Source organism: Amphibalanus amphitrite, unplaced genomic scaffold (assembly GCF_019059575.1).
Source record: "Amphibalanus amphitrite isolate SeventyFive unplaced genomic scaffold, NRLGWU_Aamphi_draft 000105F_arrow, whole genome shotgun sequence".
In the NCBI taxonomy this organism is placed as follows: Eukaryota; Metazoa; Arthropoda; class Thecostraca; order Balanomorpha; family Balanidae; genus Amphibalanus; species Amphibalanus amphitrite.
Window position 1 is genome coordinate 266,626 of NW_024881600.1, and position 27,922 is coordinate 294,547.

General features: G+C 50.2%; 2 protein-coding genes across 9 annotated transcripts in view; one reads left to right on the forward strand and one right to left on the reverse strand.

Moving 5' to 3' along the window:
- Positions 1 to 89: 89 nt before the first annotated feature.
- On the forward strand, positions 90 to 15,657 carry LOC122380704 (vesicle transport protein SFT2B-like). Of its 8 annotated transcripts, none has more exons than XM_043364101.1 (6): positions 90 to 162; positions 7,773 to 7,903; positions 8,274 to 8,350; positions 8,807 to 8,976; positions 10,746 to 10,860; positions 14,802 to 15,657. In XM_043364101.1, the coding sequence occupies exons 2-6, from the start codon at positions 7,879 to 7,881 to the stop codon at positions 14,928 to 14,930; spliced, it is 516 nt and encodes a 171-aa protein (XP_043220036.1). In that variant the 5' UTR covers positions 90 to 162; positions 7,773 to 7,878; the 3' UTR covers positions 14,931 to 15,657. The 8 variants fall into 8 exon arrangements, with proteins under 8 accessions (XP_043220036.1, XP_043220034.1, XP_043220032.1 ...); XM_043364097.1 differs by having other exon boundaries at positions 147 to 162; positions 7,413 to 7,903; XM_043364105.1 differs by lacking the exon at positions 90 to 162 and adding an exon at positions 180 to 204.
- A 170-nt stretch (positions 15,658 to 15,827) lies between these two features.
- Positions 15,828 to 27,922, reverse strand: part of LOC122380703 — a 31,842-nt gene continuing 19,747 nt past the window's right edge. The window contains exons 4-7 of the mRNA XM_043364096.1: positions 24,648 to 24,817; positions 18,862 to 19,030; positions 18,117 to 18,237; positions 15,828 to 17,738 (exon numbers count right to left, since the gene is read on the reverse strand). Coding sequence (XP_043220031.1) covers positions 17,415 to 17,738; positions 18,117 to 18,237; positions 18,862 to 19,030; positions 24,648 to 24,817 — 784 coding nt within the window. The 3' untranslated portion in view covers positions 15,828 to 17,414. The remainder of the gene's footprint in view (positions 17,739 to 18,116; positions 18,238 to 18,861; positions 19,031 to 24,647; positions 24,818 to 27,922) is intronic.

Below are 27,922 nucleotides of genomic sequence, written 5' to 3' on the forward strand. Positions count from 1 at the left end.
ATTAGACTTTAGGATATCTCGTAGCTGATTCGGTAATCGATACCCTTATTGCGTGCCTCTTTACGTAAGATCAATGTAAAATGTAACCCAATTTCGTGACATCAAAGGCACATGAAAACCACTGAAGGGTTGTTGAAAGCCATCTCAATCTTGATCATCACGGTAGGTGGAGAATAATAATTGGCAAGGCCCTCTAAATAATTGGTAGTGGTGTATTCTGCAGGGGCTGGAAGTTGGGCGTGCTTGCAATATATTTTTATGTGCCTATCAGGGATGCGGAGCCGGAGCCGGAGTCGGAGCCGGAGCCGCCGGAGCCGGCATATTTTGCCCGGAGGCCGGAGCCGGAGCCGGAGCCGGAGCCGTGAAACAATATAGCCCGGAGCCGGAGCCGGAGCCGGAGCCGCCAAAAAAGGGGGCGACTCCGGCTCCTTTTTATTTTTTGAAGAGGAAAAAAAAATAATTGACCTAGTTCGGTTTGACAGTACAAGGCAGTAAAACATATGGTACTTACGTCATGGGCCATCAAGTGAATGAAAAAATCCGAATATCCCCAGTATCCCACAGTACGCAAACAACTTCCTGTTTGCTCTCCCCCCCCCCCCCCACGTCTACTGCATCCCCAGAACATGAGGACCAGTCATCAGGTGACGGCCATTGTTTTCAAACCAGTGCAGTGGACTGCGACTCCCAGCACCGTCTCATCCCACACACACCCCACCCCTCACCCCCCAATGCAGCCGAGACGGGTGTCAGCTTACGATGGTTCACTGAACTCCGATTCGCGGCGACTGCGTTTCCAATGCCATCGCTTTCTAGCCCTTTGTTCTGCCAGTTCTCTCCGAGGTGCGTTTGCGCGGGACGCGGTGAGCCGGTCATGGCAAAGAGTAACGCGTATAACCAATCCAATTTTTCTTCCACCCGTATTTAATTGATTGCGTAGGGGATGTACTGAGTCGGAGCCGGAGCCGCCGGAGCCGGAGCCGCCGGAGCCGAACCATTTTACTCGGAGCCGGAGCCGGAGCCGGAGCCGCCATAACATTTCACCCGGAGCCGGAGCCGGAGCCGGAGCCGATTTTTTCTCCGGAGCCGGAGCCGGAGCCGGAGCCGTCTGAAATTTCCACGGCTCCGCATCCCTGGTGCCTATACATTGATAGCTTGATTGATAGTAAACACATTCGTGTGCGAGACGTCGGCGGAGGAGGAGCTCGAGTTTAGCTGCGATCTCTCGCGCGTTACTGAGGGTGTTGGAGTTTGGGTTCATTGGTTTCTATTTTCTGTTTTGTTTGCAAGGCAAGTTCTTTCTTTGAAGTAAGAGGTGATGCAGTGATGGATCGGAGGCGGCCCGTAAAGCGGGTGCGACCTGACGAGTTTTTCTTTGACGGAGGAGAGTCCAACAACACAGGGTCTTTCTTGAAGGTAAAGTTGTTATCTGATGTTTCATTTAAATCAAAGGGATGGCCTTGGGTTCAGCTCGGAATCAGAGGGATACTGGGACCTGATGATAGGTTGGCTAAAGCTAGCCTCTTGGCTGATGGTGGGCTGCTGATGAGGACAAAAAATGAGTCTCAGACTTCCAAGCTTCTGAAAGTTCAAATGTTTGCAGGTGAGGAGTGTCAGGTGATCAGGGATGAACGGCTCAACACCTCCCGGGGTATCGTGCGGGCCCACGACCTGATGGAACTGTCTGAGGAGGAAGTAGCTGGGTGGTTGAAAGAGTTTGGTGTCACAAAGGTCAAAAGGTTCACAAGGAAGGTCAATGGGCGCACTGAAAGGACAGCAACACTCCTTCTAACTTTTGATACCCCCACCTGCCCTTCTAGGATTTCTTTGGACTATGTCACTTACAAAGTTGACCAGTACATCCCAAATCCAATGATGTGTTACAAATGTGGTAAATTTGGCCATTCTGAAACGACATGCAAGGATGATCGTGTGTGTCTTGTCTGTGGGGAACCGAGTCATGAGGGAGAGTGCACTCCAAAGTGCATCAACTGTGGCAAGAGTGGCCACTCCTGTCAGGATAGGAGGTGTGAGATATGGGTCAAAGAGAGGGCAATATGTAGAATGAAAGTAGAACAAGACATTTCCTTTGGGGAGGCGAGGAAAAAATTTGAGGAACAAGCACAGAAACAGAGTCCAAAATCATATTCTGAGGTCCTTAAGGTACCACAGAGCTCATCCCCACAGGAGGAGGAACTGAAAACCAGGGTGGGTAAGCTTGAAGATGCAGTGACAGAGCTGGTGGGTTTGCTCAAGCAGGTTCTGGGCAAACAATTGGATCCCAAAGGCACAGACAAGGAGACAGAGCCTGCCTGCATCACTGACAGCGGTGCACAGGGTGTAGAGAGTAGTGGTGAGATTTCATGCATAGAGACAGAGAGTGATTCTATGGAGGTTCAAAAACATGGTGATGTCGACTCAGATGAAAGACCAGTGACTGGCTTTGACAAGGAGATTGGGAAGTGGCAAACTGTGAGGAAGGGCAAGGGAAAGAAGGGAGGCAACATGCCTGTCCTTCCAGCACTGACTGGGGATGACGAGATTTCGCCGTCCCCCGAGCTGACTCGATTCACTCGAGCCCCAGGGCGAGGTGAACGTGGTCGGCTCAAACCAATGCAGCGGGCCCACAGTGCTTCGCGACTTCCTTCGTCCAAACAGTGTTGGCAAAACAATTCCCATCCCCCCAACTCTTAGACAATACCCAGCAAAAGCATCATTTCTGTGTTTGTGGTTTTTTCTGGCAAATATCGAACAATTATTTCCAGTGATTACAGTTGCCTGCGTTTGTCGCAGGTTTTAGTCGGTACCCAGATTATGTATTAATTATTTCCTTATCCTGATTTGCATCTGGTGTCTGGTTTCAGTATCTCATGTGTTATATTTGATTTTGTGGTGGTCGTCGTCAGTCTGCCAGGCGATCCTTTTTTGGGTCGGTTTGGCGGCGGGGCTGATGAAACGGGCGTGTTCTGTCGGAGCCGGGATGGTTCGACCGGCGCCCGGGGCAGTGGGGCAGGTCACGTGACCCGATGTTATCGCGAGGTCGGCGGGCCGGCCCCGGGGCTAGGCGTGGGCCCGGTCCTGGGGCGCGGCGTGAGCCCGACCTCAGAGCCGAGAACGAGCGCAAAGGTGACCTTGACCGTGCTGGGTACTTTTCCGTCGAATAGTTAGTTAGAAACAGCGTTATGGTTAATAGTGTGAGGAGTTTTACCATCATGCAATGGAATGCTCGTGGAATGATTGGAAAATGGCCGGAGATTAAACCTGTGCTACTGGAAAAAGGCAAAGATGTGATTTGCATCCAAGAGTCACATTTTCTCCCTAATGATCCTTATGACTTCCGCCTTAATAATTACACTCTTTATAACGCATTTCCCAATACGGACAGGAGACAGGGAGGAGTCAGTATTTATGTTAATAATAAACATCCCCATTGTCAGATAAATCTGAATACTTGTCTACAAGCTGTTGCAATATCGGTCCCAACTGGCAGATGTCGGCTGTGTATTTGTTCGTTGTACCTTCCGCCGAACGAGCGTCTTTCGCAGCAGGTTCTCAGTGGTCTGGTGAGCCAGCTGCCACAACCTTTTATTATATGTACAGACGCTAACAGCCGACATTACATGTGGGGCGCAGATCGTTGTGACCAGAGAGGAGTCATATGGGAACGAGTTATTCGTCAACACGCACTGAATATTCTTAACGATGGCAGCCCGACACGGCTCGATGAATACTCTGGACTATGGTCCCATATTGATTTAACATTGAGCACGGGTAATATAGGTCAGTACTTGCAATGGTGTACCGACTCTGATCTATATTCCAGTGATCATTGCCCAATATACATAACATTTGATCTGCCTGGAACTGACACCTGTCGGAACACAGATTTCACGGGATGGAATACTAATAAGGCCAACTGGTCTGAATTTACTGAGAAGTGCGACTTACGATTTTGTGAAGGAATAGGAATGGAAAACTGCACAGCTATGACCGAAGCCTTACTGAGGGCTGCGGAGGATAGCGTACCTATGAAACGGAACAACTCAAAGTACACTTGTCCATGGTGGACTGAGGAATGTAAAGAGGCGATTCGTAGTCGGCGACGAGCACTCAACCGGTTTCGTCGTAGCCACCAAACTTTACACCTCATGGAATATAAAGCTGCTAAAGCAAGAGCAAGGCGAATTATTAGACAGGCAAAACGGGACTCTTGGGAGAAACTGCTACATATGTTCAAACATACCACCCCTATGCGACAACTATGGGACATAATACGGCGTTTTACAAAGAAGGAGCGCTACCAGCGGCCATTGCCCGTATTATGCATCAATGGCAATATGACAGACGATCCCAAAGAAGTCGCTGACGTGCTCGGGAATTTCTTCTCGGGGATGTCGGCGTCCATTAATTATAGAGCTGCCTTTAGGGAAAGAGAGAGTGTTTTGCTCGAACAGCTTCCATCGTCTGCGAGCGACAACGACGAGTGCTACAATGACATGTTTACTATTGATGAATTGAGATGGTCAGTTTCCCATTGTGGAAATACCTCTGTTGGGCCTGATAAGATTCACTACATGTTTTTTAAGCAACTTAATGATGAGCAATTGACACAGATCCTAAAGCTGATTAATTACATTTGGCTTTCAGAGCGTCTTCCCGACACTTGGAAACATTCCATTATGGTGCCGATCCTTAAACCCGGGAAGCCAAGTCACCAACCCGAATCTTACCGACCTATACAGCTTACATCATGCTTCAGTAAGGTCATGGAACGAATGGTTACCAGACGGCTGGCGTGGTTTATTGAAAACGGAGGAATGCTTTCAGCCATTCAATGCGGATTTCGGAAGGGACGGAGCACAGCTGATCATTTACTACGACTGGAGTCCAATGTTAGACAGGGCTTCTTTTACAACCGGTATACTTTAGCTGTATTCTTGGATTTTAAGAATGCGTATAATCTTATTTCGACGGCGGCCCTGCTGACCAAGATGCACGCACTTGGTTTCAGAGGGCGAATGATGCACTTCATTCGATCCTACCTTGATAACCGAACCTTTCAAGTCAGAAATGGCTGCCTCTCCGATACATTTGAACAGGACAATGGCTTGGTACAGGGTGGTGTAATTTCTCCGGTGTTGTTTAACATCATGATAAACGACATATTTGATGGAGTCCCCGGAAACCCAACATGTGCGCTGTACGCTGACGATTGTACCATGTGGGTGCAAGGAAGGAGAATTGCACAATTAGTTGACCGAATGCAGTTAGCTCTCGACCATGTTAGTTCATGGGCTGACAGATGGGGCTTTGTTTTTTCACCGCACAAATGCAATGCCATTATATTCAGACGATATATGAAAGCAAGGGAATTAGCCACTGTGCCCCGATTGAGACTTTACAACGAGCACTTGAGCTACTCCGAGGAGGTCAAGTTTCTCGGGGTTTTGCTCGACACGAGACTGAATTTGAGCAAACATATTAAATATGTGAAGGGAAAGGCAACTAAACGTATATCAATCCTAAGATGTTTGGCCGGAGGGAACTGTGGAGCGGATAGAACGATACTTTTGCGAATTTACAAATCAATGATACGGCCAATACTTGATTATGCATGCCAGATACTGGATGGTCCACGAAACAAAACAGTTGAGTCGCTTGATAGCATCCAGAATGCATGCGTGAGGATTGCTACGGGCGCGCTTAGAACCTCCCCCATACTACCTCTGATGGTGGAAGCAGACGTACCCCCTCTGAGATTAAGACGGTGCGATTTGACCTTACGGTACTGCTTGAGAGTGAAGAGTGACCCCAACCATCCATGTCTTGAATTGATATCACGCGGTGCATCGCTGCCTGCCATTGATAGTGATTATTTGAAGCGAATCGCAGGCTTCCCTGTGTATGAGAGGCTCTCGGCTATATGCGCTGAGACAAACTTTGATATGCCGAACGAATTGACGTCCTTATCTGGTACCATCCCGCCTTGGCACTTGCAGAAATGTGATCTGATTCGACTAACAAATGAGAGAAAAGCAAACTTATCTGATATTGAAGTGCAATGTCAGTTTAATGACCTCAGAGAGAGATATGCAACGTTCTCTTTCTGCTTTACTGATGGATCAAAGAACCATGATGGTGTTGGATGTGCGTATGTACTTGGAAACCGACGTGAAAGGTTTAAGCTGCCAAATAACTGCTCTGTATTTACGGCGGAAGCATTCGCTATACTACGGGCACTGTTATTTGTGGAGGAAAGTGGTATCATGAGATGTGTCATTTGCACGGACTCCCTGTCCGTGCTGACTGCTCTTCGTGGGCCGGTCACTTCCCATCCTACTATCATGAAGATTTTAGAGACCTGTCATCGATTGATTACTTTGTCTGATCGCGAACTTGTTATTTTGTGGATCCCTGGACACTGCAGCATCACTGGGAACGAGCTAGCTGACCGTCAGGCCAGGGAGGCTATCTCGCTGGATCAAATAGTAGTCCTTGAAATGGGTCCCAAAGAGCACTATCCCGATATTGGGTTGTCTGTCCGTCGCCTGTTCAATCAGTGCTGGCAGCAGTATAACTCAAACACCAACTTGAAGTTGATAAAGGATGAAGTTGGATCATGGTCATCTTGTAAACGCGCCAGTCGCAGGGAGGAAATCTTGTTATGTCGCATGCGAATAGGACATACACGATTCACTCACGGACATATAATAGATAGAGACCCCAGGCCTGAATGTAACCGATGTTTGTGTCCCCAGTCAGTTAAACATATACTTGTGGAGTGCCCAGTGTATGCTACTCACCGACAATCGATTGTTCAGAAGTGCCTTCAATTGGATGTACCACTTACCCTGAAAACTCTTCTGGGTGATCAACACCCGGACATCACTGACGAGGTTTTCAGGTTCCTACGTGCTACCAATCTCTTCAAAAAGCTGTGACTGCGATGATCTGCGATGAACTAGCTGTGATTATTTGTGTTTGAAGCTATCATGTGCAATTATTGGATTATGTTAGTCTACCTGCCGATTGGCGAACCCCGTCGCGACTGATGCGGAGGGCATGGCCGTCGATCTGGCACATTGATGCGATCTCCTGCTTTTGTAATTTGTGTTGATTGTTTACTTTATCGTCTCTCTGGTGTTTTGTGTTATGTGCTGCGACTGCTCTGTGGACGTCCTCATGTGTGTAACAGTCGTGCATTGTGTGGAAATGATTGGATGAATGGAGATTGAATGTTGAATGAGAAGGATGCGGGAGTGGAGATGCATCGGTGTGAGAGATGGATGCAGTTAGTGGATGAATGAAGAGCAGCCTGTACTGGTTTGCTACTGTAGTTTCTTTTTCTATATTTCTCTTGGATGTATACCTTCGTTAATCTTTTTTGTACCATCCGGTCCCTTCTTTTGTAGAAGTAGTCGCATAGTTCCGAAGTTGAGGCTCGTTATGATCGGTATGATCATGAGACATGAACCCTCCAACGCAAGTTGATAACTGAGTGAGGTACCAAGAGCAGACTCGTGCCTGAAGATCCTTTTGAACTGAATGGCTCGCTGGACAGATGCGAGGTCAAGAGCGTTATGATTGAATGACCCATAACCAGAAACCATCCTTTTTGTTTCTATTTTTAAGTTTTTAATCAGTTATATGTTAGAAACTAACCGTTACTAATATACTTCACCGGACATTTCCTGCCTGGACATATCCGAAGCCCGCGCATACATCCCCATGCCATCCCATGCTAAACCTATCATTTTCCTTCATCTGCTTAGTTTCCCTCTGCACCATCTGGCTGCAACCGATTGCAACATCTACTCGATCGAGACAAGAATGGCGCACTGATGACAACAACTACGGACGCTTGAGCCCAACGAGGCTATGCGCCCTAACCCAACAAGTACAAGTAAGTGATTGATAGTAAAGGGGCCGAGCTGTATTATATCAATAAAGGATAGAACAGACTTGGAGGCAACAGTAGGTAGGGTGAACGTGAAGATTAATGGGTGGTTTTGTTATTTACCTACATGTTTGGTGCAACAGCACAACAGAATGACATTTTTTAGTTAATGCTCATAGATGAAACTGAATGTGCAAACATCTTTTAAACACCCTCATCACAGATGTGGTGTTTTTGTGTGTATGTGTTGAGCTGCATTACAAGTGTAAAGTAAGTGTCCTTGTAGATATCATATAAGGTATTTTGTCTAGTTAGATGTTTTGGCTATGCCAATATTATCAGTAGTATGTTTCCAACCTTGGATTTTATCTTTCAGCTATGGACAAGCTAAAACGAGCTCTGACAGGTCGAGAAAATGACCCAGAGGACGAGGAAGCAGGGTTCTACACTCAGGTATTTATCTGCGTAATGATGGAATGTTAAGTGTAAAACGTATTTGCTAGCTTTTAATTCTTATTTCCAGGTCTTTTTGAGCTCACTTCAGTAAGTGCTTATTGAAGATTGCTCCTTTTTGGCTCATTGCATGAAATGAGACTTAATATGCCCTGCTTGTTTTTTGACATTGACATTGCAATTTGCAGGTAGCAGTACAAAGGTTGATCAAGTTAGATTGACCTTGCAGCATGCTTTATATATGCTGTAAGAGAGGCATGCTTAGAAAGGATTCCTGTTTCTAGGTTTCCTTTATAGCATATACCTATCCCTGTTATTTTCACATGCTGAAGTATGCTATTATGATTAAGCATGCCATTTAGAATGGTATTTCACAGTTTCTAGCCTGCACACAGGGTGCATGGTTATGTTTGTATGGATGATGCATCTCATTTGCACTTGCTGCCACTGTTTCAGGTTGTAGGCTCAACCACCTTGAGTTGGAGCACTCGCCTTAGAGGATTTATCATCTGTTTTGTCACCGGAATCATTTGCTCCATTCTGGGATCAGTTTTGTTTTGGTTCAAAAATGGCATTGTCATATTCTGCATCTTGTACACCATCGGAAACATTACAGCAATGAGCAGGTGAGTCCATGGTACTCTCCAGGTGCAGTTGATTCATATGGTAGGTCATGGTTGTGTCTTTTTTTTCATTTTGTTTGCCTATTTAACCCGTGCCAGGTGGGAGGGTGTGTGAACACCTCCCCCCTGCGGTCTGCCATGTCAAGTGACCTCACGTCAGAAAAAGTTTCAATCCTCGTCATAGCTACACTGACTAAACGATCGTCTTGAAACTTTCAGCGATTGGTAAGAGTAACAGTACCTGTGTACCTACAAGATGTATATCTTGGAATTTTGATATCGGTGACCTTAGATCAGGTCAATTTTGCGACCTCTCCATTAGTAACTACTTATTAGTACTCCCATTGACTCCATAGGTAAGTCAATGGGATAAAATTGAAATGTGCCCTTTTTGGAAATAGGACCGATGCTGTTCAAAACCCTTTCAAACATCGGTTCATGGGTAAACATAACACACTGAATCGGAAAAATGCACCTGTGACCCCTCTGTGTTCCCCTGAGGTCATCTCAGGTCATGACCAGTCACCAGCAGTTTTTTTGCTCTAACTTTTGATAGAGATGTGCTAGAGCGATGAAAATACGTCAGATGTATTCAGCTCGACGATACGGATCGACTGATATGCAATATGGCCTATCCGGTCAGGTCATGACCTTGTCTTGACCTTGACCTGAGGTCAAATTTTCAAAATGACCTTGCAAGGTCAAAGAATAGTTCACTCGACGCGTCTCGACGAGAGGAACACGATGCTGGCAAAAGTATTGCCGTGGATTGCTTGAATCAAAAGTTATTACCGAAAAACCTTTTTCGGGAGAACGGCTATTTTTAGTTCTTGCCCTATGAAAGCTAAACCGTTGACCTGAGGTACAAACTACAATCTGAGAACATTACTCAGAAAGTTATGTAAAATGGCTATCGAATGCGCTTTTCCGTGGCGCTGTAGCTTTATTGGTTCCCGAGTTAGCCGTTGGCAGTTTCAGAAATGTTGAACTGGACTTCATTTGTCCTTTGATGACCTCTGAGGACCTGACCTTTGACTTGACCCAAAAATGAGCTAAGTGGTTTCGTCATTATTTGTTATGCTCTTTCGAATGCCGCTTACCGCGTGTCGTTATGTGCCCCAGGAGCTGAGTTAGAGGGGGGAGGTTCAGACCCCCCCCCCCCCCCCGGCCCGGCGCGAAAGTCGCGGAGCACCGGCCCGGCGCGGGTTAATTTATTAAATGTCCGGACTGAATGCTAAGGAAATATTAATAGTGTTAACTATTGTCAGTTGTCACTTGTTGTCTGCATTATTTGCCTCCTGTCATGAAACATCTTTTTTAGGACCCTGGGGCAAATAGTCCAAATTTACTATGACATTAGCTTCAAGTGGGATTCCTGTGATTCAGCAATGTCATTACGGTTCGCTGATTTGGTCGACAGTTAAAAACTTGTGAGCTATTATGCCCTGTCACTAGGTAACTCTTAGAGATTTCTTACACGGCCGTGCCGCTTGCTTCAAGAATCCATGTCCGTCGGGAAAAAAAAATAACGGGCATTAAAACAGCTCGAACCGTTCTGTCACCATTGGTCATACCATCAAGGTTTCTTTCACTCAAGCTCCTGAGACCGTTTCACGAGTACCCTTAAGTGAAGCGGGTTCTGTGGCTGAAAATAAATCGTGAGAAACGAAGACAAGCTAGCAGCTTGGGAACATGCTTCTTTCGTCGCTCGTTTTGCACCTGAGTGTAGCTGCAGCTACTGCTTGTGACCTTCCGTTGTGCCGCTTCTTCAGCACACTGTTCCTGATGGGTCCCGTGAAGCAGCTGAAGAACATGTTTGCGAAGACGCGCGCCATCGCCACCGTGGTCGTGCTGCTGTCCATCGTGCTCACCATCGTCGCCGCGGCGGTGAGTGCCCTGTCGGCGGTGAGTGCCCTGTCGGCGATGAGTGCCCTGTGGCGGTGGTGAGTGCCCTGTCGGCGGCGAGTGCCCGCCTTCAGTGAGGACACTCGTTGCGTCTGGGAGTGCCCAACGTGAGGGGAAAAGGTCGTGACGTATATCAGTCGATCCGTATCGTCGAGCTGAAGAGACAGAAGACATCTGATGTGTTTTCATCGTTCTAGCATGCCCCTATTAAAAGCTACAATAGAAAAAAAAACTTAGTGGGACCTTAGTGACCTTACTCTCAGGGACCTTTAGTGACCTGAGATGACGTCGTTCTCACTTCTCAGGGATATGGGTAAATAGAGTTTACGGGTGAAATTTTTCGATTCAATGCTTCACGTTTACTTATAATCAGATGTTTGCGAGCATGACTTTTGTGGCCAGTGTCCCAAAATTATATTTTGGATTGGGTATCAGAGGGAAAAATTCCTCACCACAAGCCGGGGGATGAGAGTAGAAAATTGCTGGTCTTATAAGGCTCACAAAAGAGTGATAAGCGATCAGTAGCATAAATGTCTATATAATACGGTAGAATTTAGGATGCTAAACCACCATCCCTGCTAATGTTTTTTTTTTCTCTCGGTAAAATTTGGAGTGGAAATTGTTCTTAAAAATCGGAGGTGAGAGTGAAACATGATACTCATTCAGATGTCGTCTCCCACCCAAACCGAGAAGTTTTGGGGTGCTTCTTCCGTTCAAAGGAAACAGTACAATTTTCCCATTGACTTATAATGGAGATATCGCAAAATTGACCTGACACATGCTTATGACCTTATATGATATATGTGACCTTATACATACTGTTAGTGCTGCCCTCATCAATCGCCGAAAGGTTTAAAGCGATATGTGAGTCAGCTTGCTATGACAAGCATTGGAACGTATTCTGAGGTAAGGTCGCTTGACGTGACCTGGTGACCTGATCTGGGCTTGAAATTTTCGCAACATGTACAGAAAAAATGTATGCTAATGTGTGATTAAAACGTGGTGTGCTTTGGGATATTAGTGAAAACCGAAAGGGGGTGTTTATGAGCAGGGTGCTGTTTAAAACTGACACCGATGTACTGAACAGGGACGAAGTTTGGTTGGTGGGTCCGTGGTGTCATTCGCGATTGTATCCATTGTTCTCCGCTGTGTCCACTTCCAGTGACGTCCTTTGGCATCTGGTGAGTCCTGTATCCTCATAACATCTTCCCGCCTAACATGTACTACATAGTAAGGGAATCATTTTTTCATTTGTACATTTTTCATTCATTCATTTTTTTAATTTATTAACATTCTTTCGTAGGTATATGGAACACTATGTGCCTGGAGATGATTGAGTCGCATGTGCGAAAATATAACATGAATGAATAGTTTATTTTGAAAGCCTCACCAAACTATGACATTTATCCAGATTTATCCCGATCCAGATTAATTGTCTCGGAATAAACTTTTTTAGGTATTGTTATAATGGAGTAATTGTTTCTTGGCATTTTTGCGTATATTTGTAGAAAGACCGAGAACTCCTTCTGATACCTCCAAGGATCTAGATTCTAGAGGATGGCTAGGAAGGTCCCTAGACCGGCCCTGGGAAGGCCCGGTTCCTGACACATTAAGAAATACTCATTTTATTGGACTTTCTCTTCAGATACCTATTGCTCAATCCGCCACACTGTTGGAAATACTCTGTATAATTTGCACTGGTTCTTATCTCTATCACGCCTGATCGTGTTTTGCTCAATACCTTAAATGTCGGTACATATTTCCGGTGCTGAATAATAAGAGAGGCGTAATGTTTGCCTTATCGTACACTTCCCGGACTTTTCCTTCTTCAGTGGAATTAACATGTGCATTTAGATCTGGTTCGTTGAGATCGATTTTCCTCTATTTTTCACAATGTTCTCACGAGAATCAAGTGTAAAACGTCCTATGATTTCCACCAGTTATCAGTTGCTTGCTACATATTGTTGTTCATGTGTGGAGCCAAATTTTATCCTGGAACACTAGCGAAATATGTATTCGTTAGTATTATTCGTAGATGTGTTGTAAGTGATTTAATATATAACAATGATTTTCATGCCAACATCATCCCTTGGCACATGGCAGGCAACCCTTTTGCTCATCTTAACCCGCGCCGGGCCGGTGCTCTGAGATTCCGCGCCGGGCCGGGGGGGGGGGGGTGTCTGAACACCCCCCCCCTTCTAACTCGGCTCCTGGGCCACGTAGCGACACGCGGTAAGCGGCAATCGAAAGAACGTCCAAAATAAGGACGAAAACATTTCTGTCATTTTTTGGGTCAGGTCACCAGAGGTCACCAAAGGTAAAATGTTGACTATTTCAACATTTTGGAAACTGCCAACGGCTATCTCGGGAACCGATAGAGCTACAGCGCCGCGGAAAAGCGCATTCGATAGCCCGTTTACACACCTTTCTGAGTAATGTTCTCAGATTTGACTTCAGGTCAACGGTTTTGCCTCCAGAGGGCAAAAACTCCAAAAATAGCCGTTTTTACGAAAATCGGTTTGTCGGCGATAACTTTTGACTCAAAAGAGCCATGACATTACTTTTGATGAGGCATTACTTTTGCCAGCATCGTGTTCCTCTCGTCGAGACGCGTCGAATGAACTATAAGCTGACCTTGAAAAGTCAACTTGAAAATTTGACCTCGGGTCAAGGTCATGACCTGACCGGAAAAGGTCATGTTGCATATCAGTCGATCCGCAACGTCGAGCCGAACACATCTAAGGCGTTTTCAGCGCTCTAGCACGCCTCTATTAGAAGTTATTAGCGAAAAACTGTTAGATTCTGTTCGTGACCTGAGATGACCTCGGGGACATAACGAGGGGCCACAGTTGCTATTTTCCGGTACAGTGTGTCAATTTTACCTCCATCTCGATGTTTGAGAGTGTCTATAATAGCGTTCGTGCAAAACAGACGCTGTTCAATTTTCTCCCATTGACTTATAATGGAGAGGCCGCAAAATTGACCTGACCTTAGGTCACCGATATCAAAATTCCGAGATATAAATTTTATAAATAATGTGGTTCTTATCAATCGCTGAAAGTTTCAAGGCAATCGATCAATCGGTGTGGCTATGACGAGCATTCTTATTCTTTCTGAGGTGAGGTCACTTGGCGTGACCTGGTGACCTGACCTAAGGTGACCTGGGACTGAAATTTTCACAACATGTGCGGTAAAGATGCACGAACAGGTGAACAGGTGAGATATTTGCGAAAAACCACAAGGGGGGGGGGGTGTTCAAACACACCACACCCCCCCCCGGCCCGGCGCGGGTTAAAGGGACCCTCCCACCTTCAAAAAAGTTAATGAATTGGCATGAAAGTGATGTCCCTTGGTTCAGAAAGAGCGAAAACGAATATCTACCAAATTTCACCGAAAAATATTCACTGGTTTTCAAGATATTAGGCTTTTACTTTTGTTTACTTTTTGGGATCTCCCCTGTTACTAGCGACTTTATTTGGAAGCAATAATTTGGCAGCCTTAAAGTGCGGCAGACGTTGCGCGCAAAGCAACGTATACCACCACGTGTTAACGATGGTTTTGGTCTAAGATTTAAAAATCGTTAGATCTCCGCTGACGTCACAAATTCTAAGGGGGCATTCCAATGCATTAGCCCCTTAGAATCCGAAAACTGCAAGTTTGAAATTCCATATCTTCGAATTAAAGCATTTTTCGATGTTGTGAGTGCCCAAACCGGTATTTGCAGGCCATGGCCACCAATTTGGCTATCTCAACTCAAAACTAATGTTAAGGTGGGAGTGTCCCTTTAAGGGTGCGCTTCACCCATTCCGCCTTTTCTTCTTGCTTACAAACGCGTGCCAAGATGCCTGTGTGAGCTATCGTTAGGGCTGTCGTTTCCAAAGTCTTTGTATCACCATGACCATCATTGTTCCCTTCACCGGCAGCTGCACAAGAAAGGCCTGGTACTGATATTCTGCATCATCGAGTTCGTGGCGATGACGTGGTACTCGATCTCCTACATTCCGTTCGCTCGCGACGCCGTCATCAACACATTCAAGTCCTGCATCGGCTGAAATCGGACCACCACTCTCCGTCCTTGCGTGGCGACGACAAGAAGTCGGTGCGATGCCAGGCTCCGTCAGAGGCTCTGGATCTGTGGTGTGGAGTCACTGTTGAGTGTTAATTGCAAACCGGTCGAATGCGACCGTGGTTTTGTACGACGCAGGCTCTTGATCTGTCTTCCATTGTGATTTAAGACACGAGGTATCGGAATGTTGTGAGATGCTTACGGAGATGAGGCGTTGGGGTAAATGATTAAACTGGTTAAAGCGTGGAGCGGCGTTGGCCAATCACCGTTCTACCGTTGTTGGAACATGCACATCTACATCGTTGTTTGCTCGTGGTTCAATTTTGTCATCGCCGAAGGGCATTTTTATGGTATGTAGCTTCGTGTCAAATTGCAGGTGAATGTTGTCCTACCTCTCAAATGCTTTTCGATTTGCTTGAGAACGGGGTTTCGTATAAATCCTGCCGTCCGATAGCCGCAGAATGTTTTGTTAACGCCTGTCCCCTGTATCGATGTAACTTTCAGTTAAATAAGTAATCAAATCAAACTGCCTGTATATTATAACCCTCGATTGGTGACCTGACCTTTGGTCTTCTACATGTTGTCGCGATACCATTGTTTAGTGTTTGATGTGCGCTGTTCCACGTGTGTCATCTCCTCGTGTGACTATCACTTACGCACATTGTAACAGGTGTTTACTTTGAATGCAAATAATATATCTTATGCGATGTGAATGATTCATCATGGAGAGCGCATTTAACACTCACGAGGTTGATGCCTTCAGGGCTAGCAAATACCTAAGCACTAACAACCAATATTGCTGCTCTACAATGGCGCACTTCGCAGTGATTTGCCATACGCAATCAGATTACAAATGCTAGTTCGGATGGACCACACGATTGGAACGACTTCCAGCTTTATTGACGCCAACAACTATGGCACACCAAAGAGCGTTCTCAGCATTACCTGAAATAGCTACTGCACAGACACCCTTCGTCATCACGTCTCTAAGAATCACGTCCGTAAGAACATAGCGCAGCGAGCATGCTTTCATTATGCACAGCACAAATATAGACAGTTCCAAGCCTCGGAGACGGTCTGTTCGTCAAAGGAGTCACCTCACAAGTCACAACTGATAAGTAAGTGCAAGTAGAAGAGCGCACCTATCGGGCTCACATCTAGCACCAGCAGAAACACATTCGACGGAAATCAGATCTTCGGATAGAATAGAACGCTCATCTATCTTAAACGTACTTTGCATACAAAACACAGGGTATAAACTCAGACAGTAATTCTATTTCTTGAAATAGGTGTATGTTGCTACCCGCTACTCAGGTAATATGTCACACGTATAAAACAAGCAGCATACAAAGCATTGTCTGAAAGAAAACGCGAGCACTCGTTCAAACACCCTGTACATGCATTTAACTACTGCGATGAAAGAGCCACAGGGCATAATGATGAGGCAATGGTAAAGCAACTACGCCGCGGCAGTACCTATTCTATTGATGCTTGTTGATAGTATCTTGATGAATGTGTGCCAGATATCGTCAGAGAATGCTTACTCCCGGACTGGTGCGGCTAAAGAACAACGCGTCTTTTAAGTCAGCTCCAGGCGTTATCGGCGGGTGATTTCAAGATCTGACAGTCCACACCTCATCACGGATCTTTGCGTCGCTGCGCTCCGTCCCGACTCGATCCATCCCTCTCCCAGGGTTCCGTGAGAACGTTCATCCCCGGCTGACGACACTCGGCCGATGCGGCGGAGATGCGACGCTCGACGATCTTGACGCACGCACACGACGTGGCCGGACGCGTGAGAAGATCTGCGCTTTTCGAGGCCGCTCCGCCGCCGCCTTCACCCGACATCCGGCCCCGAACCTCGCAGCTGTGCCGGATCTCTCGCGAGAAGCCACTTTTTTGTTTGTTTTTGCGTTCCATCTGGCGGACGCCGAGCCGGAACCAGCGGCGAAGTAGTTTATGAGTGCAGATAAACAGTCTGCGAATGTGAGGTCATGTGAAGTTCGCAGAGGACTGCACTGACCAGTGGGGATGCGATCGCCGAGTCCTTTTGCCGATGTTTGATAGCTGGCTCGTATGAACGCCGCTGGTCTCGTATCGTAACCAGACATCGCTATCCCAGATCTATGACAGGCCGATATCTTGCATGACCCATCACAGTCGGTGGTCCAGGATCTCACATACTAGATCTCATGTCTAGGACCTACGTCAGAATACGAGTGACTGGTGGACAACACTCGCAGCTCCGGCATTTCATGTCACTTTGCATCGGTAGACGGCATTCGATCTCTATAATAGTGCTGGTGATCCAGCCAGACGCAAACGAAGTTGCCGCAGTACTGATGGCATCAAGCGTCCTTACCGCCTCTTACGTTGACGTAGTCATCATATTTTTTTCCTCTCGTTTCACGTTTGAACTGGCATCTGCCAGGCGATACGACCAGTCGCTGCTCCGTTTTCTTCCGGTCGCTCACGGCTCTGCGGCGCCATTGGAGCCGGCGGTGCCGGTGGATCCAGTGGAGCCGCTCGAGCCACTGGCGGCCGTGCCGGTGCCAGAGCCGCCCGAGTTGGTGCGCGTGCTCGCCACTCGGGTACTCATGGTGGCAGGCGAGGAGACGGCCTGCGGCGCGCGCGCCGCGGCGCCGGCCTCCGCGCCGCCGCCGCCGCCGCCCCTCTGGTGACCGTCGTGCTGGGAGTCGTGGCCGAACGAGCGGCTCAGTGACTGGAGCGCCGTCTTCTTGATGTACTGCAGAACCTTGGGTCGCAGGATGAACGCCACGAAGATGAAAAAGCCCTGACGGTGCGAAATGATTGTTAGTTTTACTGTTCGGGCAAACCACATACATGCATGTGTAAACGGGCGCGTTGCCGACAGGTGGGGCGTTCGTGATCCAGGGGCGTGAAAGTATTAATGACTTCCTTGACAAGTTATCACTAATGCGACGCAGCAAGCTATCAATATCCGTTTGTTGAACGAAACGATGAACATTCAAAGTGGCTTACAAGTGGACGATTCATTCATTGGCATTACCGATCCTTTCCTAGATCCGCATGCTTTGTGCTCGCACCTGACCATCTTCCTTATGACTACACGGAACGAAATACTAGGTACTGGAGGAGGAAAATGGTTGCCTTTTTACGGCTCGCACACCTAACCTCGCCGTCCACTGACCTGGAGGATGTTGATGACGTCAAAGAAATACCAGACGGGACTGTCGCCGATGAGGTAGGACAGCAGCTCGGCCACCCAGGTGATTCCCATGATCAGGAACAGCTTGGCGCACAGCTTACGTCTGGTGGATAGAAAGGCGTGCAAGTCGGTCAGACACGATGTATTGTTGTCAGGTTGGACAAACACACATGATTCAGATGAATGTGATCCATTTCCGTCGATGAAATTAATGATATGGATACCACAGTCATTTTCTGTTCGCGATTCATATTTAACATCCTCTACTAACATCTGTTCGGTAAAAGGGTCATTGCAGTTCCAGAGAAAAGAGATCGCATGGGACCGCAAAGAAACGCTATATTTAAAAATGAGAAAGACATTAATGGTCATATACACTCTATAGCTCTATAGCACTTCATAGTCGTAGCAAGAGTGCTGGACCTGAAGCTATTTATGTGCATGGCAAGCCATATGGAATATCCTGGAGGTTGTTTGGACTGGCGTTGTTTAGGTAGAGTGGTATCATCACCACACGGAACGAAGGCGGATCTGCAGCGCTGGAATCTGGTGCAAATCAGCTCTCCCGAAAGAGTCAGTGATGCTATTGTTTATGTTTATGATAAATGATGCTATTGCGGATGTAGATGTAGATGTAGATGTAGATCGGGGTACTACGTATAGGTATGTTACCAACAACTAATGTATCGGATGGGATCATAGTAAGCCTCATCTAAGGTCGCATCACCTCTTGCCCTGCTGCTTGGCGCTCTGCTTGCTCATGGCACTGGAAGCGTCCTTGCCGGGCATCTTGCTGGGGACGCTGAGGTTCTTTACCGTCAAGATGTAAAGCAGGAGGCAGATGGCGAGCAGCACTCCGATCGGGATGTAGAAATACGCGATAAACGCTTTCCGATCTGTAGAAAAAGAAGCACATGTCAAACGGGTTTGTAACTGGGACTCAAAGATTGCCTCATGCGAGCATTATAAAGATGGTCACATTGCGTGCCACCAATTATTATTTCTGATGCGGTCAGATTACTAAACCCACCAGTATGCGGGAATGTCTCGTGGCGTTCTATTTCGCACAGTCATCGAAGTGTTTCAAGCTCGGCGAGTCGGCGACAGCCGTCCGGGTTGACTGAAGGGTGGGATCTGCTAGCTAAGGTCTTAATGGTCGCCTACTTAATCTAGTTCGCACGGGAGTGAGATTGTTCCTTCCTTGACTTCGACATGGTAACCTTCTGTCGTACTGACTTAAAAGTCACCGTCCAGCACAAGAAGAAGATCTATTCTGCTCTCCTCTACGCCTTCCAGCCAACTAAACTCACAATCCCCCTCCTGGCACATCCACAGCTCGCAGACACACATCTCACATCATCACCAACCAATCGCGCTGTCATACGTCATATATCTCACATCATAACCAGCCAATCATGCTCCCATACGTCATGCCCGGCCCAGCTACTTGCAGGGTGTAACTCGGCCCTGCCGGCATCAGATGCCGGCGGCTATGACCAACGCTGGGTCACCGGTTCACAGCTCGACGCTGAAGCTGACTCACACTTATACGGCTCACATTCATCCTTGCGTCACGCTACATCACCCCCTGGTTCTGAAGAACCACATTACTCTACATGTTACATGTCATTCAATCAACGCATCAACTACATCCTCTGGCACACCATCGCCATATCTTTCCGGCTCTCTTCGAACACGCGTACCACGCCGCAGCGTCGCAGGCACGAACGTTTCACTCTCGTCTGCGGACACATCGGACCCGGTCGGTGGATCGGGGTCCGGGGACTGAGCGACGCTGGGCGGCCGCGTGTCCGACTCCGTCACATCACTCGGAGCTGGCGACACACACACGCCATCACACTCGCTGTCATCAGACCACTCCACCGTTGGCGCTCGCAGAGCCCCTGGCCTCGGACATTCAGGGACGGTCAACCGATGTCGGAGGTTTCGCACATGTCGTGGGACATTATCGACTTCGATTGTCTGGGCCGAAACGACGCCTGTCACAATACCCTCGTCTGACTTTACAAAACATCGGTCGCCCCGCCGCCGAACCCACACCTTGTCCCCTACCTGGTATACACCGGGTTTCTTCAGCGGCAGGGCGTCACCAGGCTCGTCTGAGGTTCTGCGGGGCGTCACGTCAACGTCTCGGCCAGGGTGTCGAAGCACCCCGTTGATTGGAGCTGTGGCCGGGTCACTGCCATCCTTCGGTGTCACGTTGTATCGATGGACTGCTTCAGCAACGGAGCAGGACTGCCGGGCCACCATCACTTTGATGGTACGATGATGGCGCTCGACGATGCCGTTCCCGCCGGGCTCGTAGGCAGCGCGGAACCGGATGGATACGTCCCAGCGAGCCGCGAACGCTAACATGACCCGGCCACGGAACTCTGTCGCATTGTCCGTGAGTATTTCCGCCGGGGCTCCACGCTCTAGAAACACGTTCTCCAGCTCACTCACAATCTCCAGAGCTCCTGCCCGGCGAAGCCGTCGCCATATGGCGTACCTCGACGGCCCGCAGTCCACCAGCGTCAGGTATGGGTGGCCGTGCACGTGGGTGACATCCATGGCCAGGCGATCCCACGTGCGTTCTGTTCCGAGTGACCCACCGGGCCAGCGCTCCGGCGCCGGGTCAATCGAGGCACACGTCTGGCATCGTCTGACCACGTCTCGCACAGCTGGTTTTGACACCCGCCTCACCCCCAGCTCACGTCGGGCGTACCACAACGTTCTCCTCACTCCTTGGTGACCGATGTTTTCGTGGATGGTGCGGATGTCACTCGCTGAGGCACTTGTGATGGCAGCGACAGCCACCGGTTGTGCTTTGGACGAATCAGTGGTTGGCTGGTCGGCAGTCTGCAGCCAGGCGTTGGGCACCCGCGTCACCTCATCAGCACGGTTGACCGCTGACGCGACCAGCTCGATAGTGACCTCCAGTTCGTACTCGATGACGAGCTGACGGAAAACAGCCACGCGCCGTCGGATAAGCATTTCGGACTGCGCCTTGGTTCGCAGCCTTGCCTTACCCGACAGCGCGTCACTCAGCCAGCGGTGCACCGTCACCGAGTCTGTCCGGAGCGTCAGGCGACGGAAGCCCCATGCTACCGCCAGGTTGACACCGTTGAGAGCGGCATCCAGTTCTGAGATATTGATGTGCACGTCCCTCTCCGATTCGGCACGCAGCCAGGACGCGTCCTCGATGATGGCGCCCGTGTCAGGGTCAGTGAGCACGACACCGCGGGCGATGGAGCTGGCGTCGGTCCACACCACGACGCTCGTCCCTGTCACACACCACTGGCCGCGTGCCGGGTCACATGCTCGAAACCGCCGTGACACCTCATCCACCTCACGTTGTAGTTCCTCGCTGACGATCGGAGTGTCCCAGTCCGGGCTGAGGCGGTTGGCAGTCCGCTTCATCCATGCAGCGGCCGGCCGCAGCCAGCCTGCGACCGGCACATGAGATGTCAGCTGGCCGGCCCACGCGAAGACAGATCGCCGCGTTAGCACGGGTGGAGCCTGCGTTGGTGACTCCCCGTCCCTACTCCACTGGAGTGCCGGCCCGTCGCTCTCGGCGACACGAAGGCCCAGCATACGTGCACCGGTCGCGACCCGCTCCGGCGGCTTGCATGTGAGCCCGAATCGAGCGAAGTGCTCGGCAACCTCATCAGCCGAGACCACCGCTTCGTTGACCAGCAGATCATCGGCGTAAGGCAGCACTGCCTCTGCCAACCCGGGGCTCTGTGCGAGCACCTTCCTGACCACAGCCTTCATGATCAGAGGCGCGATACTGAGCCCAAAGCCGACCCTGGTCAGGCAGTACCGCCGCCCTTGCACGATGACTGTCTGGTACGGCCACAGGGCCGGGTCCACACGAAGCTGAAGAAAAGCTTTCTTCAGATCCAGGACAGCGACCCGGCGTCCGTGACGTCGCCACCTTCGCAGCTCTTCCACGCAGACGTCAGCGTCGGCTGTGTGACGTGTCAGGTGTTGATTGAGTTCCCGATAATCTAACACCGGCCGCACCTTGTCCTTCGCTGCCTGAGTAACCACCATCAACGGGATCAATCCCTGTGCGGGACCGTACATCGTCTCATCGTATTCGCGCAGCCAGCCCTCACTAATCCACAGCGCCAGCTCTGCATCGAATTTTTCACGCGCACAACTCGGCACACCGTACTGAGCTATCGAGTTTCCAAGCGGGGGCGGAGCCACGCCACCGGCCCATTTCCAACGGACTGTCCACACATCATCGAACACAGCCGTGAAGTCAGTCTCGTCAATCCTTAGCTCCGGCTCCGTGTCGACCGCTCGACACACCTCCCGCTCCGGCGGGACCTCACGCTGCACCACAGCAGCCGTGTCGACCGCACGACACACCTCCCGCTCCGGCGAGGCCTCACGCTGCACCACAGTAGCCGTGTCGACCGCTCGACACACCTCCCGCTCCGGCGGGACCTCACGCTGCACCACAGCAGCCGTGTCAACCGCTCGACACACCTCCCGCTCCGGCGGGGCCTCACGCTGCACCACAGCAGCCGTGTCGACCGCTCGACACACCTCCCGCTCCGGCGGGACCTCACACTGCACCACAGCAGCCGTGTCGACCGCACGACACACCTCCCGCTCCGGCGGGGCCTCACGCTGCACCACAGCAGCCGTGTCGACGCTCGCAACTGGGTTGTCGCTCCCGAAGCGAACGGATCCTCCACTTACACTCACGCCCTGCAGGGCGTCAATGCCGGTCATGCCCAGCAACACGTCTACGCCCAGCAACCGGGCCGGTACGACGACCGCCCGCACACTCACTGTCGCCCCGCGCACTCCAAGGCTGACCACAGCCCGCCCACAGCACAGCACCGGGCTGTCGTTGACAGCGACCAAGCTGGCGTCACTCCGCTCCCAGCAGGACACCATGCCCTTCCACACCACTGTCTCGCTGCACCCTGTGTCGACGAGTGCTCGGCACTTGCGCCCATTTACATTGATGTCGATGATGGGGGCTCTTGGGTCACTGCGGCAGCTGGCGACGGCGGAGCCCGTGGCGCTGATGTAGCGCCGTCGCCGTGCCCGTTTGGGCAGAGCCGGGCGATGTGGCCTACCTGGTTACAGGTCCAACACCGCAGTGGTGGACGGCGACCCGTCCCTCTGGCTCCCCGCTGCTGCTGTACATATGATGGCGGCGGCTGGACGACAGCCACCGATGCAGTCGCTCTCTCCCTGGCCGCCATCGCCAACGTTGACCTAGCGACGGCGACGGCTCGCTCCAAGGAGAGAGTTTCATCTCCAGCACTGTTACGTACTGTTAGCCGCACCTCCGGCGGCAGACCTTGCAGGAAGTGCGTCGTCATCACTTCGTTGGACACTGAACCTATGAGGGATATCAGCCGCTTGACTGATCCCAGGTAGGCATCCACAGACTCGCCCGGTTGTAGACGTCGGTGATACAGCTCATACATAGCCGCGTCGGGTCCCAATGCAAATGCACGATGCAGTTTTTGGCGGACGATTGCAGCATCCCGCTGCTCGGTGGAGGAGAGGGTGGCCCACACCTCGTACGCCTGGTCCCTCAGGCGTGTGGGTATGACAGCGGCCAGTGACACACGACGCAGGGCACACAGCTGTGTCGCCTGCTCCAGCCATCTGACGACGTCACCGCTGCCGTCGAACTCCGGTATTGCCCGCAGATCGAATGCAGGCGCAGGAAACTCTGGTTCCATGGTATTGGTACCAGCTACCGGTGCACCACTGCCCTCTTCTACGTCAGACATAATCACAACACTTAGTCGAGAAGGCCGAAATAGCTTGTCGTACTGACTTAAAAGTCACCGTCCAGCACAAGAAGAAGATCTATTCTGCTCTCCTCTACGCCTTCCAGCCAACTAAACTCACAATCCCCCTCCTGGCACATCCACAGCTCGCAGACACACATCTCACATCATCACCAACCAATCGCGCTGTCATACGTCATATATCTCACATCATAACCAGCCAATCATGCTCCCATACGTCATGCCCGGCCCAGCTACTTGCAGGGTGTAACTCGGCCCTGCCGGCATCAGATGCCGGCGGCTATGACCAACGCTGGGTCACCGGTTCACAGCTCGACGCTGAAGCTGACTCACACTTATACGGCTCACATTCATCCTTGCGTCACGCTACACCTTCCCAAGATATATCAATATTTACCTATTACGCTGGTTTGTGGAGTCGAGAGTCGAGGCTGCCTGCGCCATAAAATGGTACGTTTGATTACTTAGCTTCCGCCTCCCTCTGGCAAAGGCAGTTATTTGCCTTGTTCATTGGGTACTACCTGCACTTTCTTGCCTCATTTACTTTACTATTCGTTGAAGCTGTGTTCTCCTTTGTGTCCTAGGAACCACATGAAGTCACCAAACTACTAGTTCTCATCGTACCCGTCTCAAATGCGTAGCCTACAATCGCCTTTGTCTTTGTGATTGTCAGTGCACGACTTCGACAAACGCAGACGCCAGGTTATCGGCTGGTACTCACTCTGGAAGAGACAGCGGTAGCGTCCGAAGGCCGGCTTGATGACGCTGCAGTTGTCGATGCCCGGCGCCAGGTCCATAATGAGCGCCAGGCTGGCCATCAGCAGCGGACAGCCCCAGGCGTACACCGCGTACAGACGGAAACGCTTCCTGCCAGAGGTCCGCTTGTCGGCCCTGTGGGCAGACATCCAAACCGGGTCAGTGGTGGTGGAGAACACGCGAGGCGTCCACGGCGGCCGCACTGTTGTCGTGAGGTGTCGTTTTCCTCAATTAGCTTTGTGGTGCCGTGCAACGGTGTCGATTATTTCAAGGCGGTCTGGTTTAGCACAACACCAGGACACATGGCGTCATGAATTGTATTGATACCTACTCGCACGCGCCTTTGGATCAGCAGAAACATATTATTTGCTATTGTGGTGTGTCTTCGTCCATGTTTGGTTATGCAGATTAGGTACAAGGTCTTGGCCAGTTAAGTTTTATTCGGACGACGTTCACAGACATCGCTCGTTTAAGATATCTCATGTAATGCACTCATCAACGACGCAACGGCGACCATCAACATCCTATACCACCCTCCCAAAATCTCGTGAGCGGTTGTGGGACGCTCCGCGCAGGGCTGCCAATCGTCTGGGTACGTCGGCAGCCAACCAAGGTCAGACCCGGCGCGAGCCTGATGCAAATGAGGCTCTGTCACGCGACTGATCGGCCGGAGCCGGTTAAAGGTCGCCTCACTCCGCCGTCCGGCCCCGGCCATCGCTGGGCGGCGAATGTGCGATAAACACATTGCTTGCCGAACCACTGGACACTCGGCGTGGAACAGACTAGCGGTGCAGCAGCGAGCAGGCCGTTCGGGAAAAAAGCGAGGACTGGTTTTGACGCGGACATATGTGGTTTGATAGCTCAGTCACAGTTCCGTATATTATTTTAGTTACGCCTTATTTTCCTAGCTCATCCATTGTCACTTTGGGTCTGTCCCGCGCAGAGGCGGATCCAGCTCAGAGTTTTTTTTTGGGGGGGGGCAAACCATAACAATTTATCGATTCTTTCCATGCCTCGTCCATAGGCGTAATGTTAAAATCATGCCGTTTGGGAGGGGCAAATGCCCATTTTGCCCCCCCCCCTGGATCCGCCACTGGTCCCGCGCTTCTATACCGCAATTTTCTATCGTGGACTGTGGCATGCACACTGCTTAAATGTTAGCATTTAGCGGAGAAGTCGTGAGGGACTGAGGGTCTACATTCGAAGAAAGCATCAACATGCCCGACATCCTCGGCATGATCAAGTTTAGGTAGTTTCTCCCGCTTGCAATTTGCCTTCCTGTCGATAATGCTAGATTCATATTTAAACATAATTTCGCTCCAACTTTCAAAGCTCAAGATAGCGCCGCCGAAATTTCCAGCGATGTAATGGGCCCTTCGATAATTGTAGCGTACATATAACATGCCAAGAAGTTTGATATGCGCCGTCTTACTCGTTCAGGGTCATCGGGCCATCACATAGAAATTTTTAATGTGTTCCACGACTGGCGAAGGGGAAGTCCAAATGCTTGTAAACCGTTTCACAGTCGGGTTTTGCTATCGGGCAATGTAGGTATCTTGTATTTCATCTTGTTTCCCTGGATAATCAGCTTTGCCGACCCTACCGAGCTCAACGAAATTTCCGTTGCATTACAATGTCTTGTTTACATTGTCACGGATCTCGTGTCCTGAACACCTGACGGCCTGTTGAACAGCAGGTCGCCAAGCTGATGCTGTACCTATGGCCATTAGACCATCGTGGTCACATCACACCGTGGCTTCACGGCCAGACAAAGAGCAGTAGCGCCACTGCAGTGCCGAACCCCTGAAGCCTGCATGTCGGCCGTGTCTGCGGTCGGGACGGCCTCGCCTCAGTCCCGTCTGTGGCACCATTGGTCACCGGCCACCGCGGCCGTTCCCACGTGTCCCCGTGAGCAGCACCGTGTCGCGGCTCGGCGCCGTGCAGGGCCACCGCCGAGGGCAGTGGAGGTGCCTCCATCCGCAGAGCGGCTGCCGGGCGCCCCGCCGGCCCCTGCTGTCTGGCCATGGCGGCGGAACTCTGACCCTGTACCGAGCTCCAGCTGAATGGAGGGGCTTCACGGCCAGCCGGACCTGCATACCTTCGAGCCAAGCGGTAGTGGAGCGTAACTGGCTGATTACGACCGCACCAAAACTCTGGTCGTCTGTAGCTTTTGTCTGTGATTATACAAGATTGCCATAATACTATATTTAGCCATCGCATTCATATGGATAAGATTTTTCCTCTGGATTTTCCGAGACAAAACTACAAGCGGGTATCTGTGTGATTGATTGTGGGAGGAAAAATGTTGTACAATTCATGCACATCGTAACATTTTAAGCTGATGCAATGGGCACTGGGCATAGGTAGGCTTGGATGCATCCTGAAAGAGGCATTATCACAGCCGTAATCACATGTCCCTGTTCCTGTCCTTGAATTGACCGCACCGACGCCTCATCTCAAGAAATCGGATTAAGGATCGCCATCGATGAAAATATTCCTCACTTTGAGATCACCAAACGTGACTGCATTATAGGCCGTAAGCCTCTCGGTCATAAAGTGAAATCGCTGGGAAAATCGATGCTCAGTGACGTGGGCCCGCATCACTGGTTGATCCCATTGCAACGTTCACAGATACATATTACGTTGCGTGAGACAACCCACGTCGGGAGAGTCGGCCCGAGAGTCGGCCGGCCATACCAGAGCTGTTGTCCAACATTACCACTGACTTAAACAAAGAATGATTAATAACTGCCCATCATGACCAAAGTGAGAGATAACTCGTCAGCCATGGAATAACATCTATGGCACCCAGAACGTAGCTTTGCTTTGAACAGCAGACGGCATGTTCAGATACTGAGCGCATCACTCATCGTCAGTCACGGATGCGGTCGGCGCAGCCAGGTAGCGGGGCGGCTTGGAACGATGCATTGTTCTAATGCCGTGAGATCGGGCGTTATCGGAGCAGCCGTGATGAGGCGCGCCCTGCACGTGATGGCCTTCTTTCCTGCGCAGCACGACGGCCGCCGATACAAAGAGAGAGACTGATCCGCCGGCCGACCGAGTCGTGCTGAGGATCATGACAGTGATCAGCTAGATCGGAAACGCAAGGCAAGGTGCCTTCAAACTGTGCCGCATTCAAGGTGACGCATGATATGGAGAACTGCTTGATGTCCAGCCGTCTCCCACTGGCACCGCTGATGCTGAGTAGTTTTGGAGCGAAACCAGCTTATAGTTGGCAGT

What these genes read in the sequence shown, in the direction of transcription:
- LOC122380704 (XM_043364101.1), top strand. Translation starts at nt 7,879, where the DNA reads ATGCGCCCTAACCCAACAAGTACAA. An exon ending in CCCTAACCCAACAAGTACAA is followed by an intron (nt 7,904 to 8,273) that starts GTAAGTGATTGA and finishes TTTATCTTTCAG; the next exon opens with CTATGGACAAGCTAAAACGA. An exon ending in AAGCAGGGTTCTACACTCAG is followed by an intron (nt 8,351 to 8,806) that starts GTATTTATCTGC and finishes CCACTGTTTCAG; the next exon opens with GTTGTAGGCTCAACCACCTT.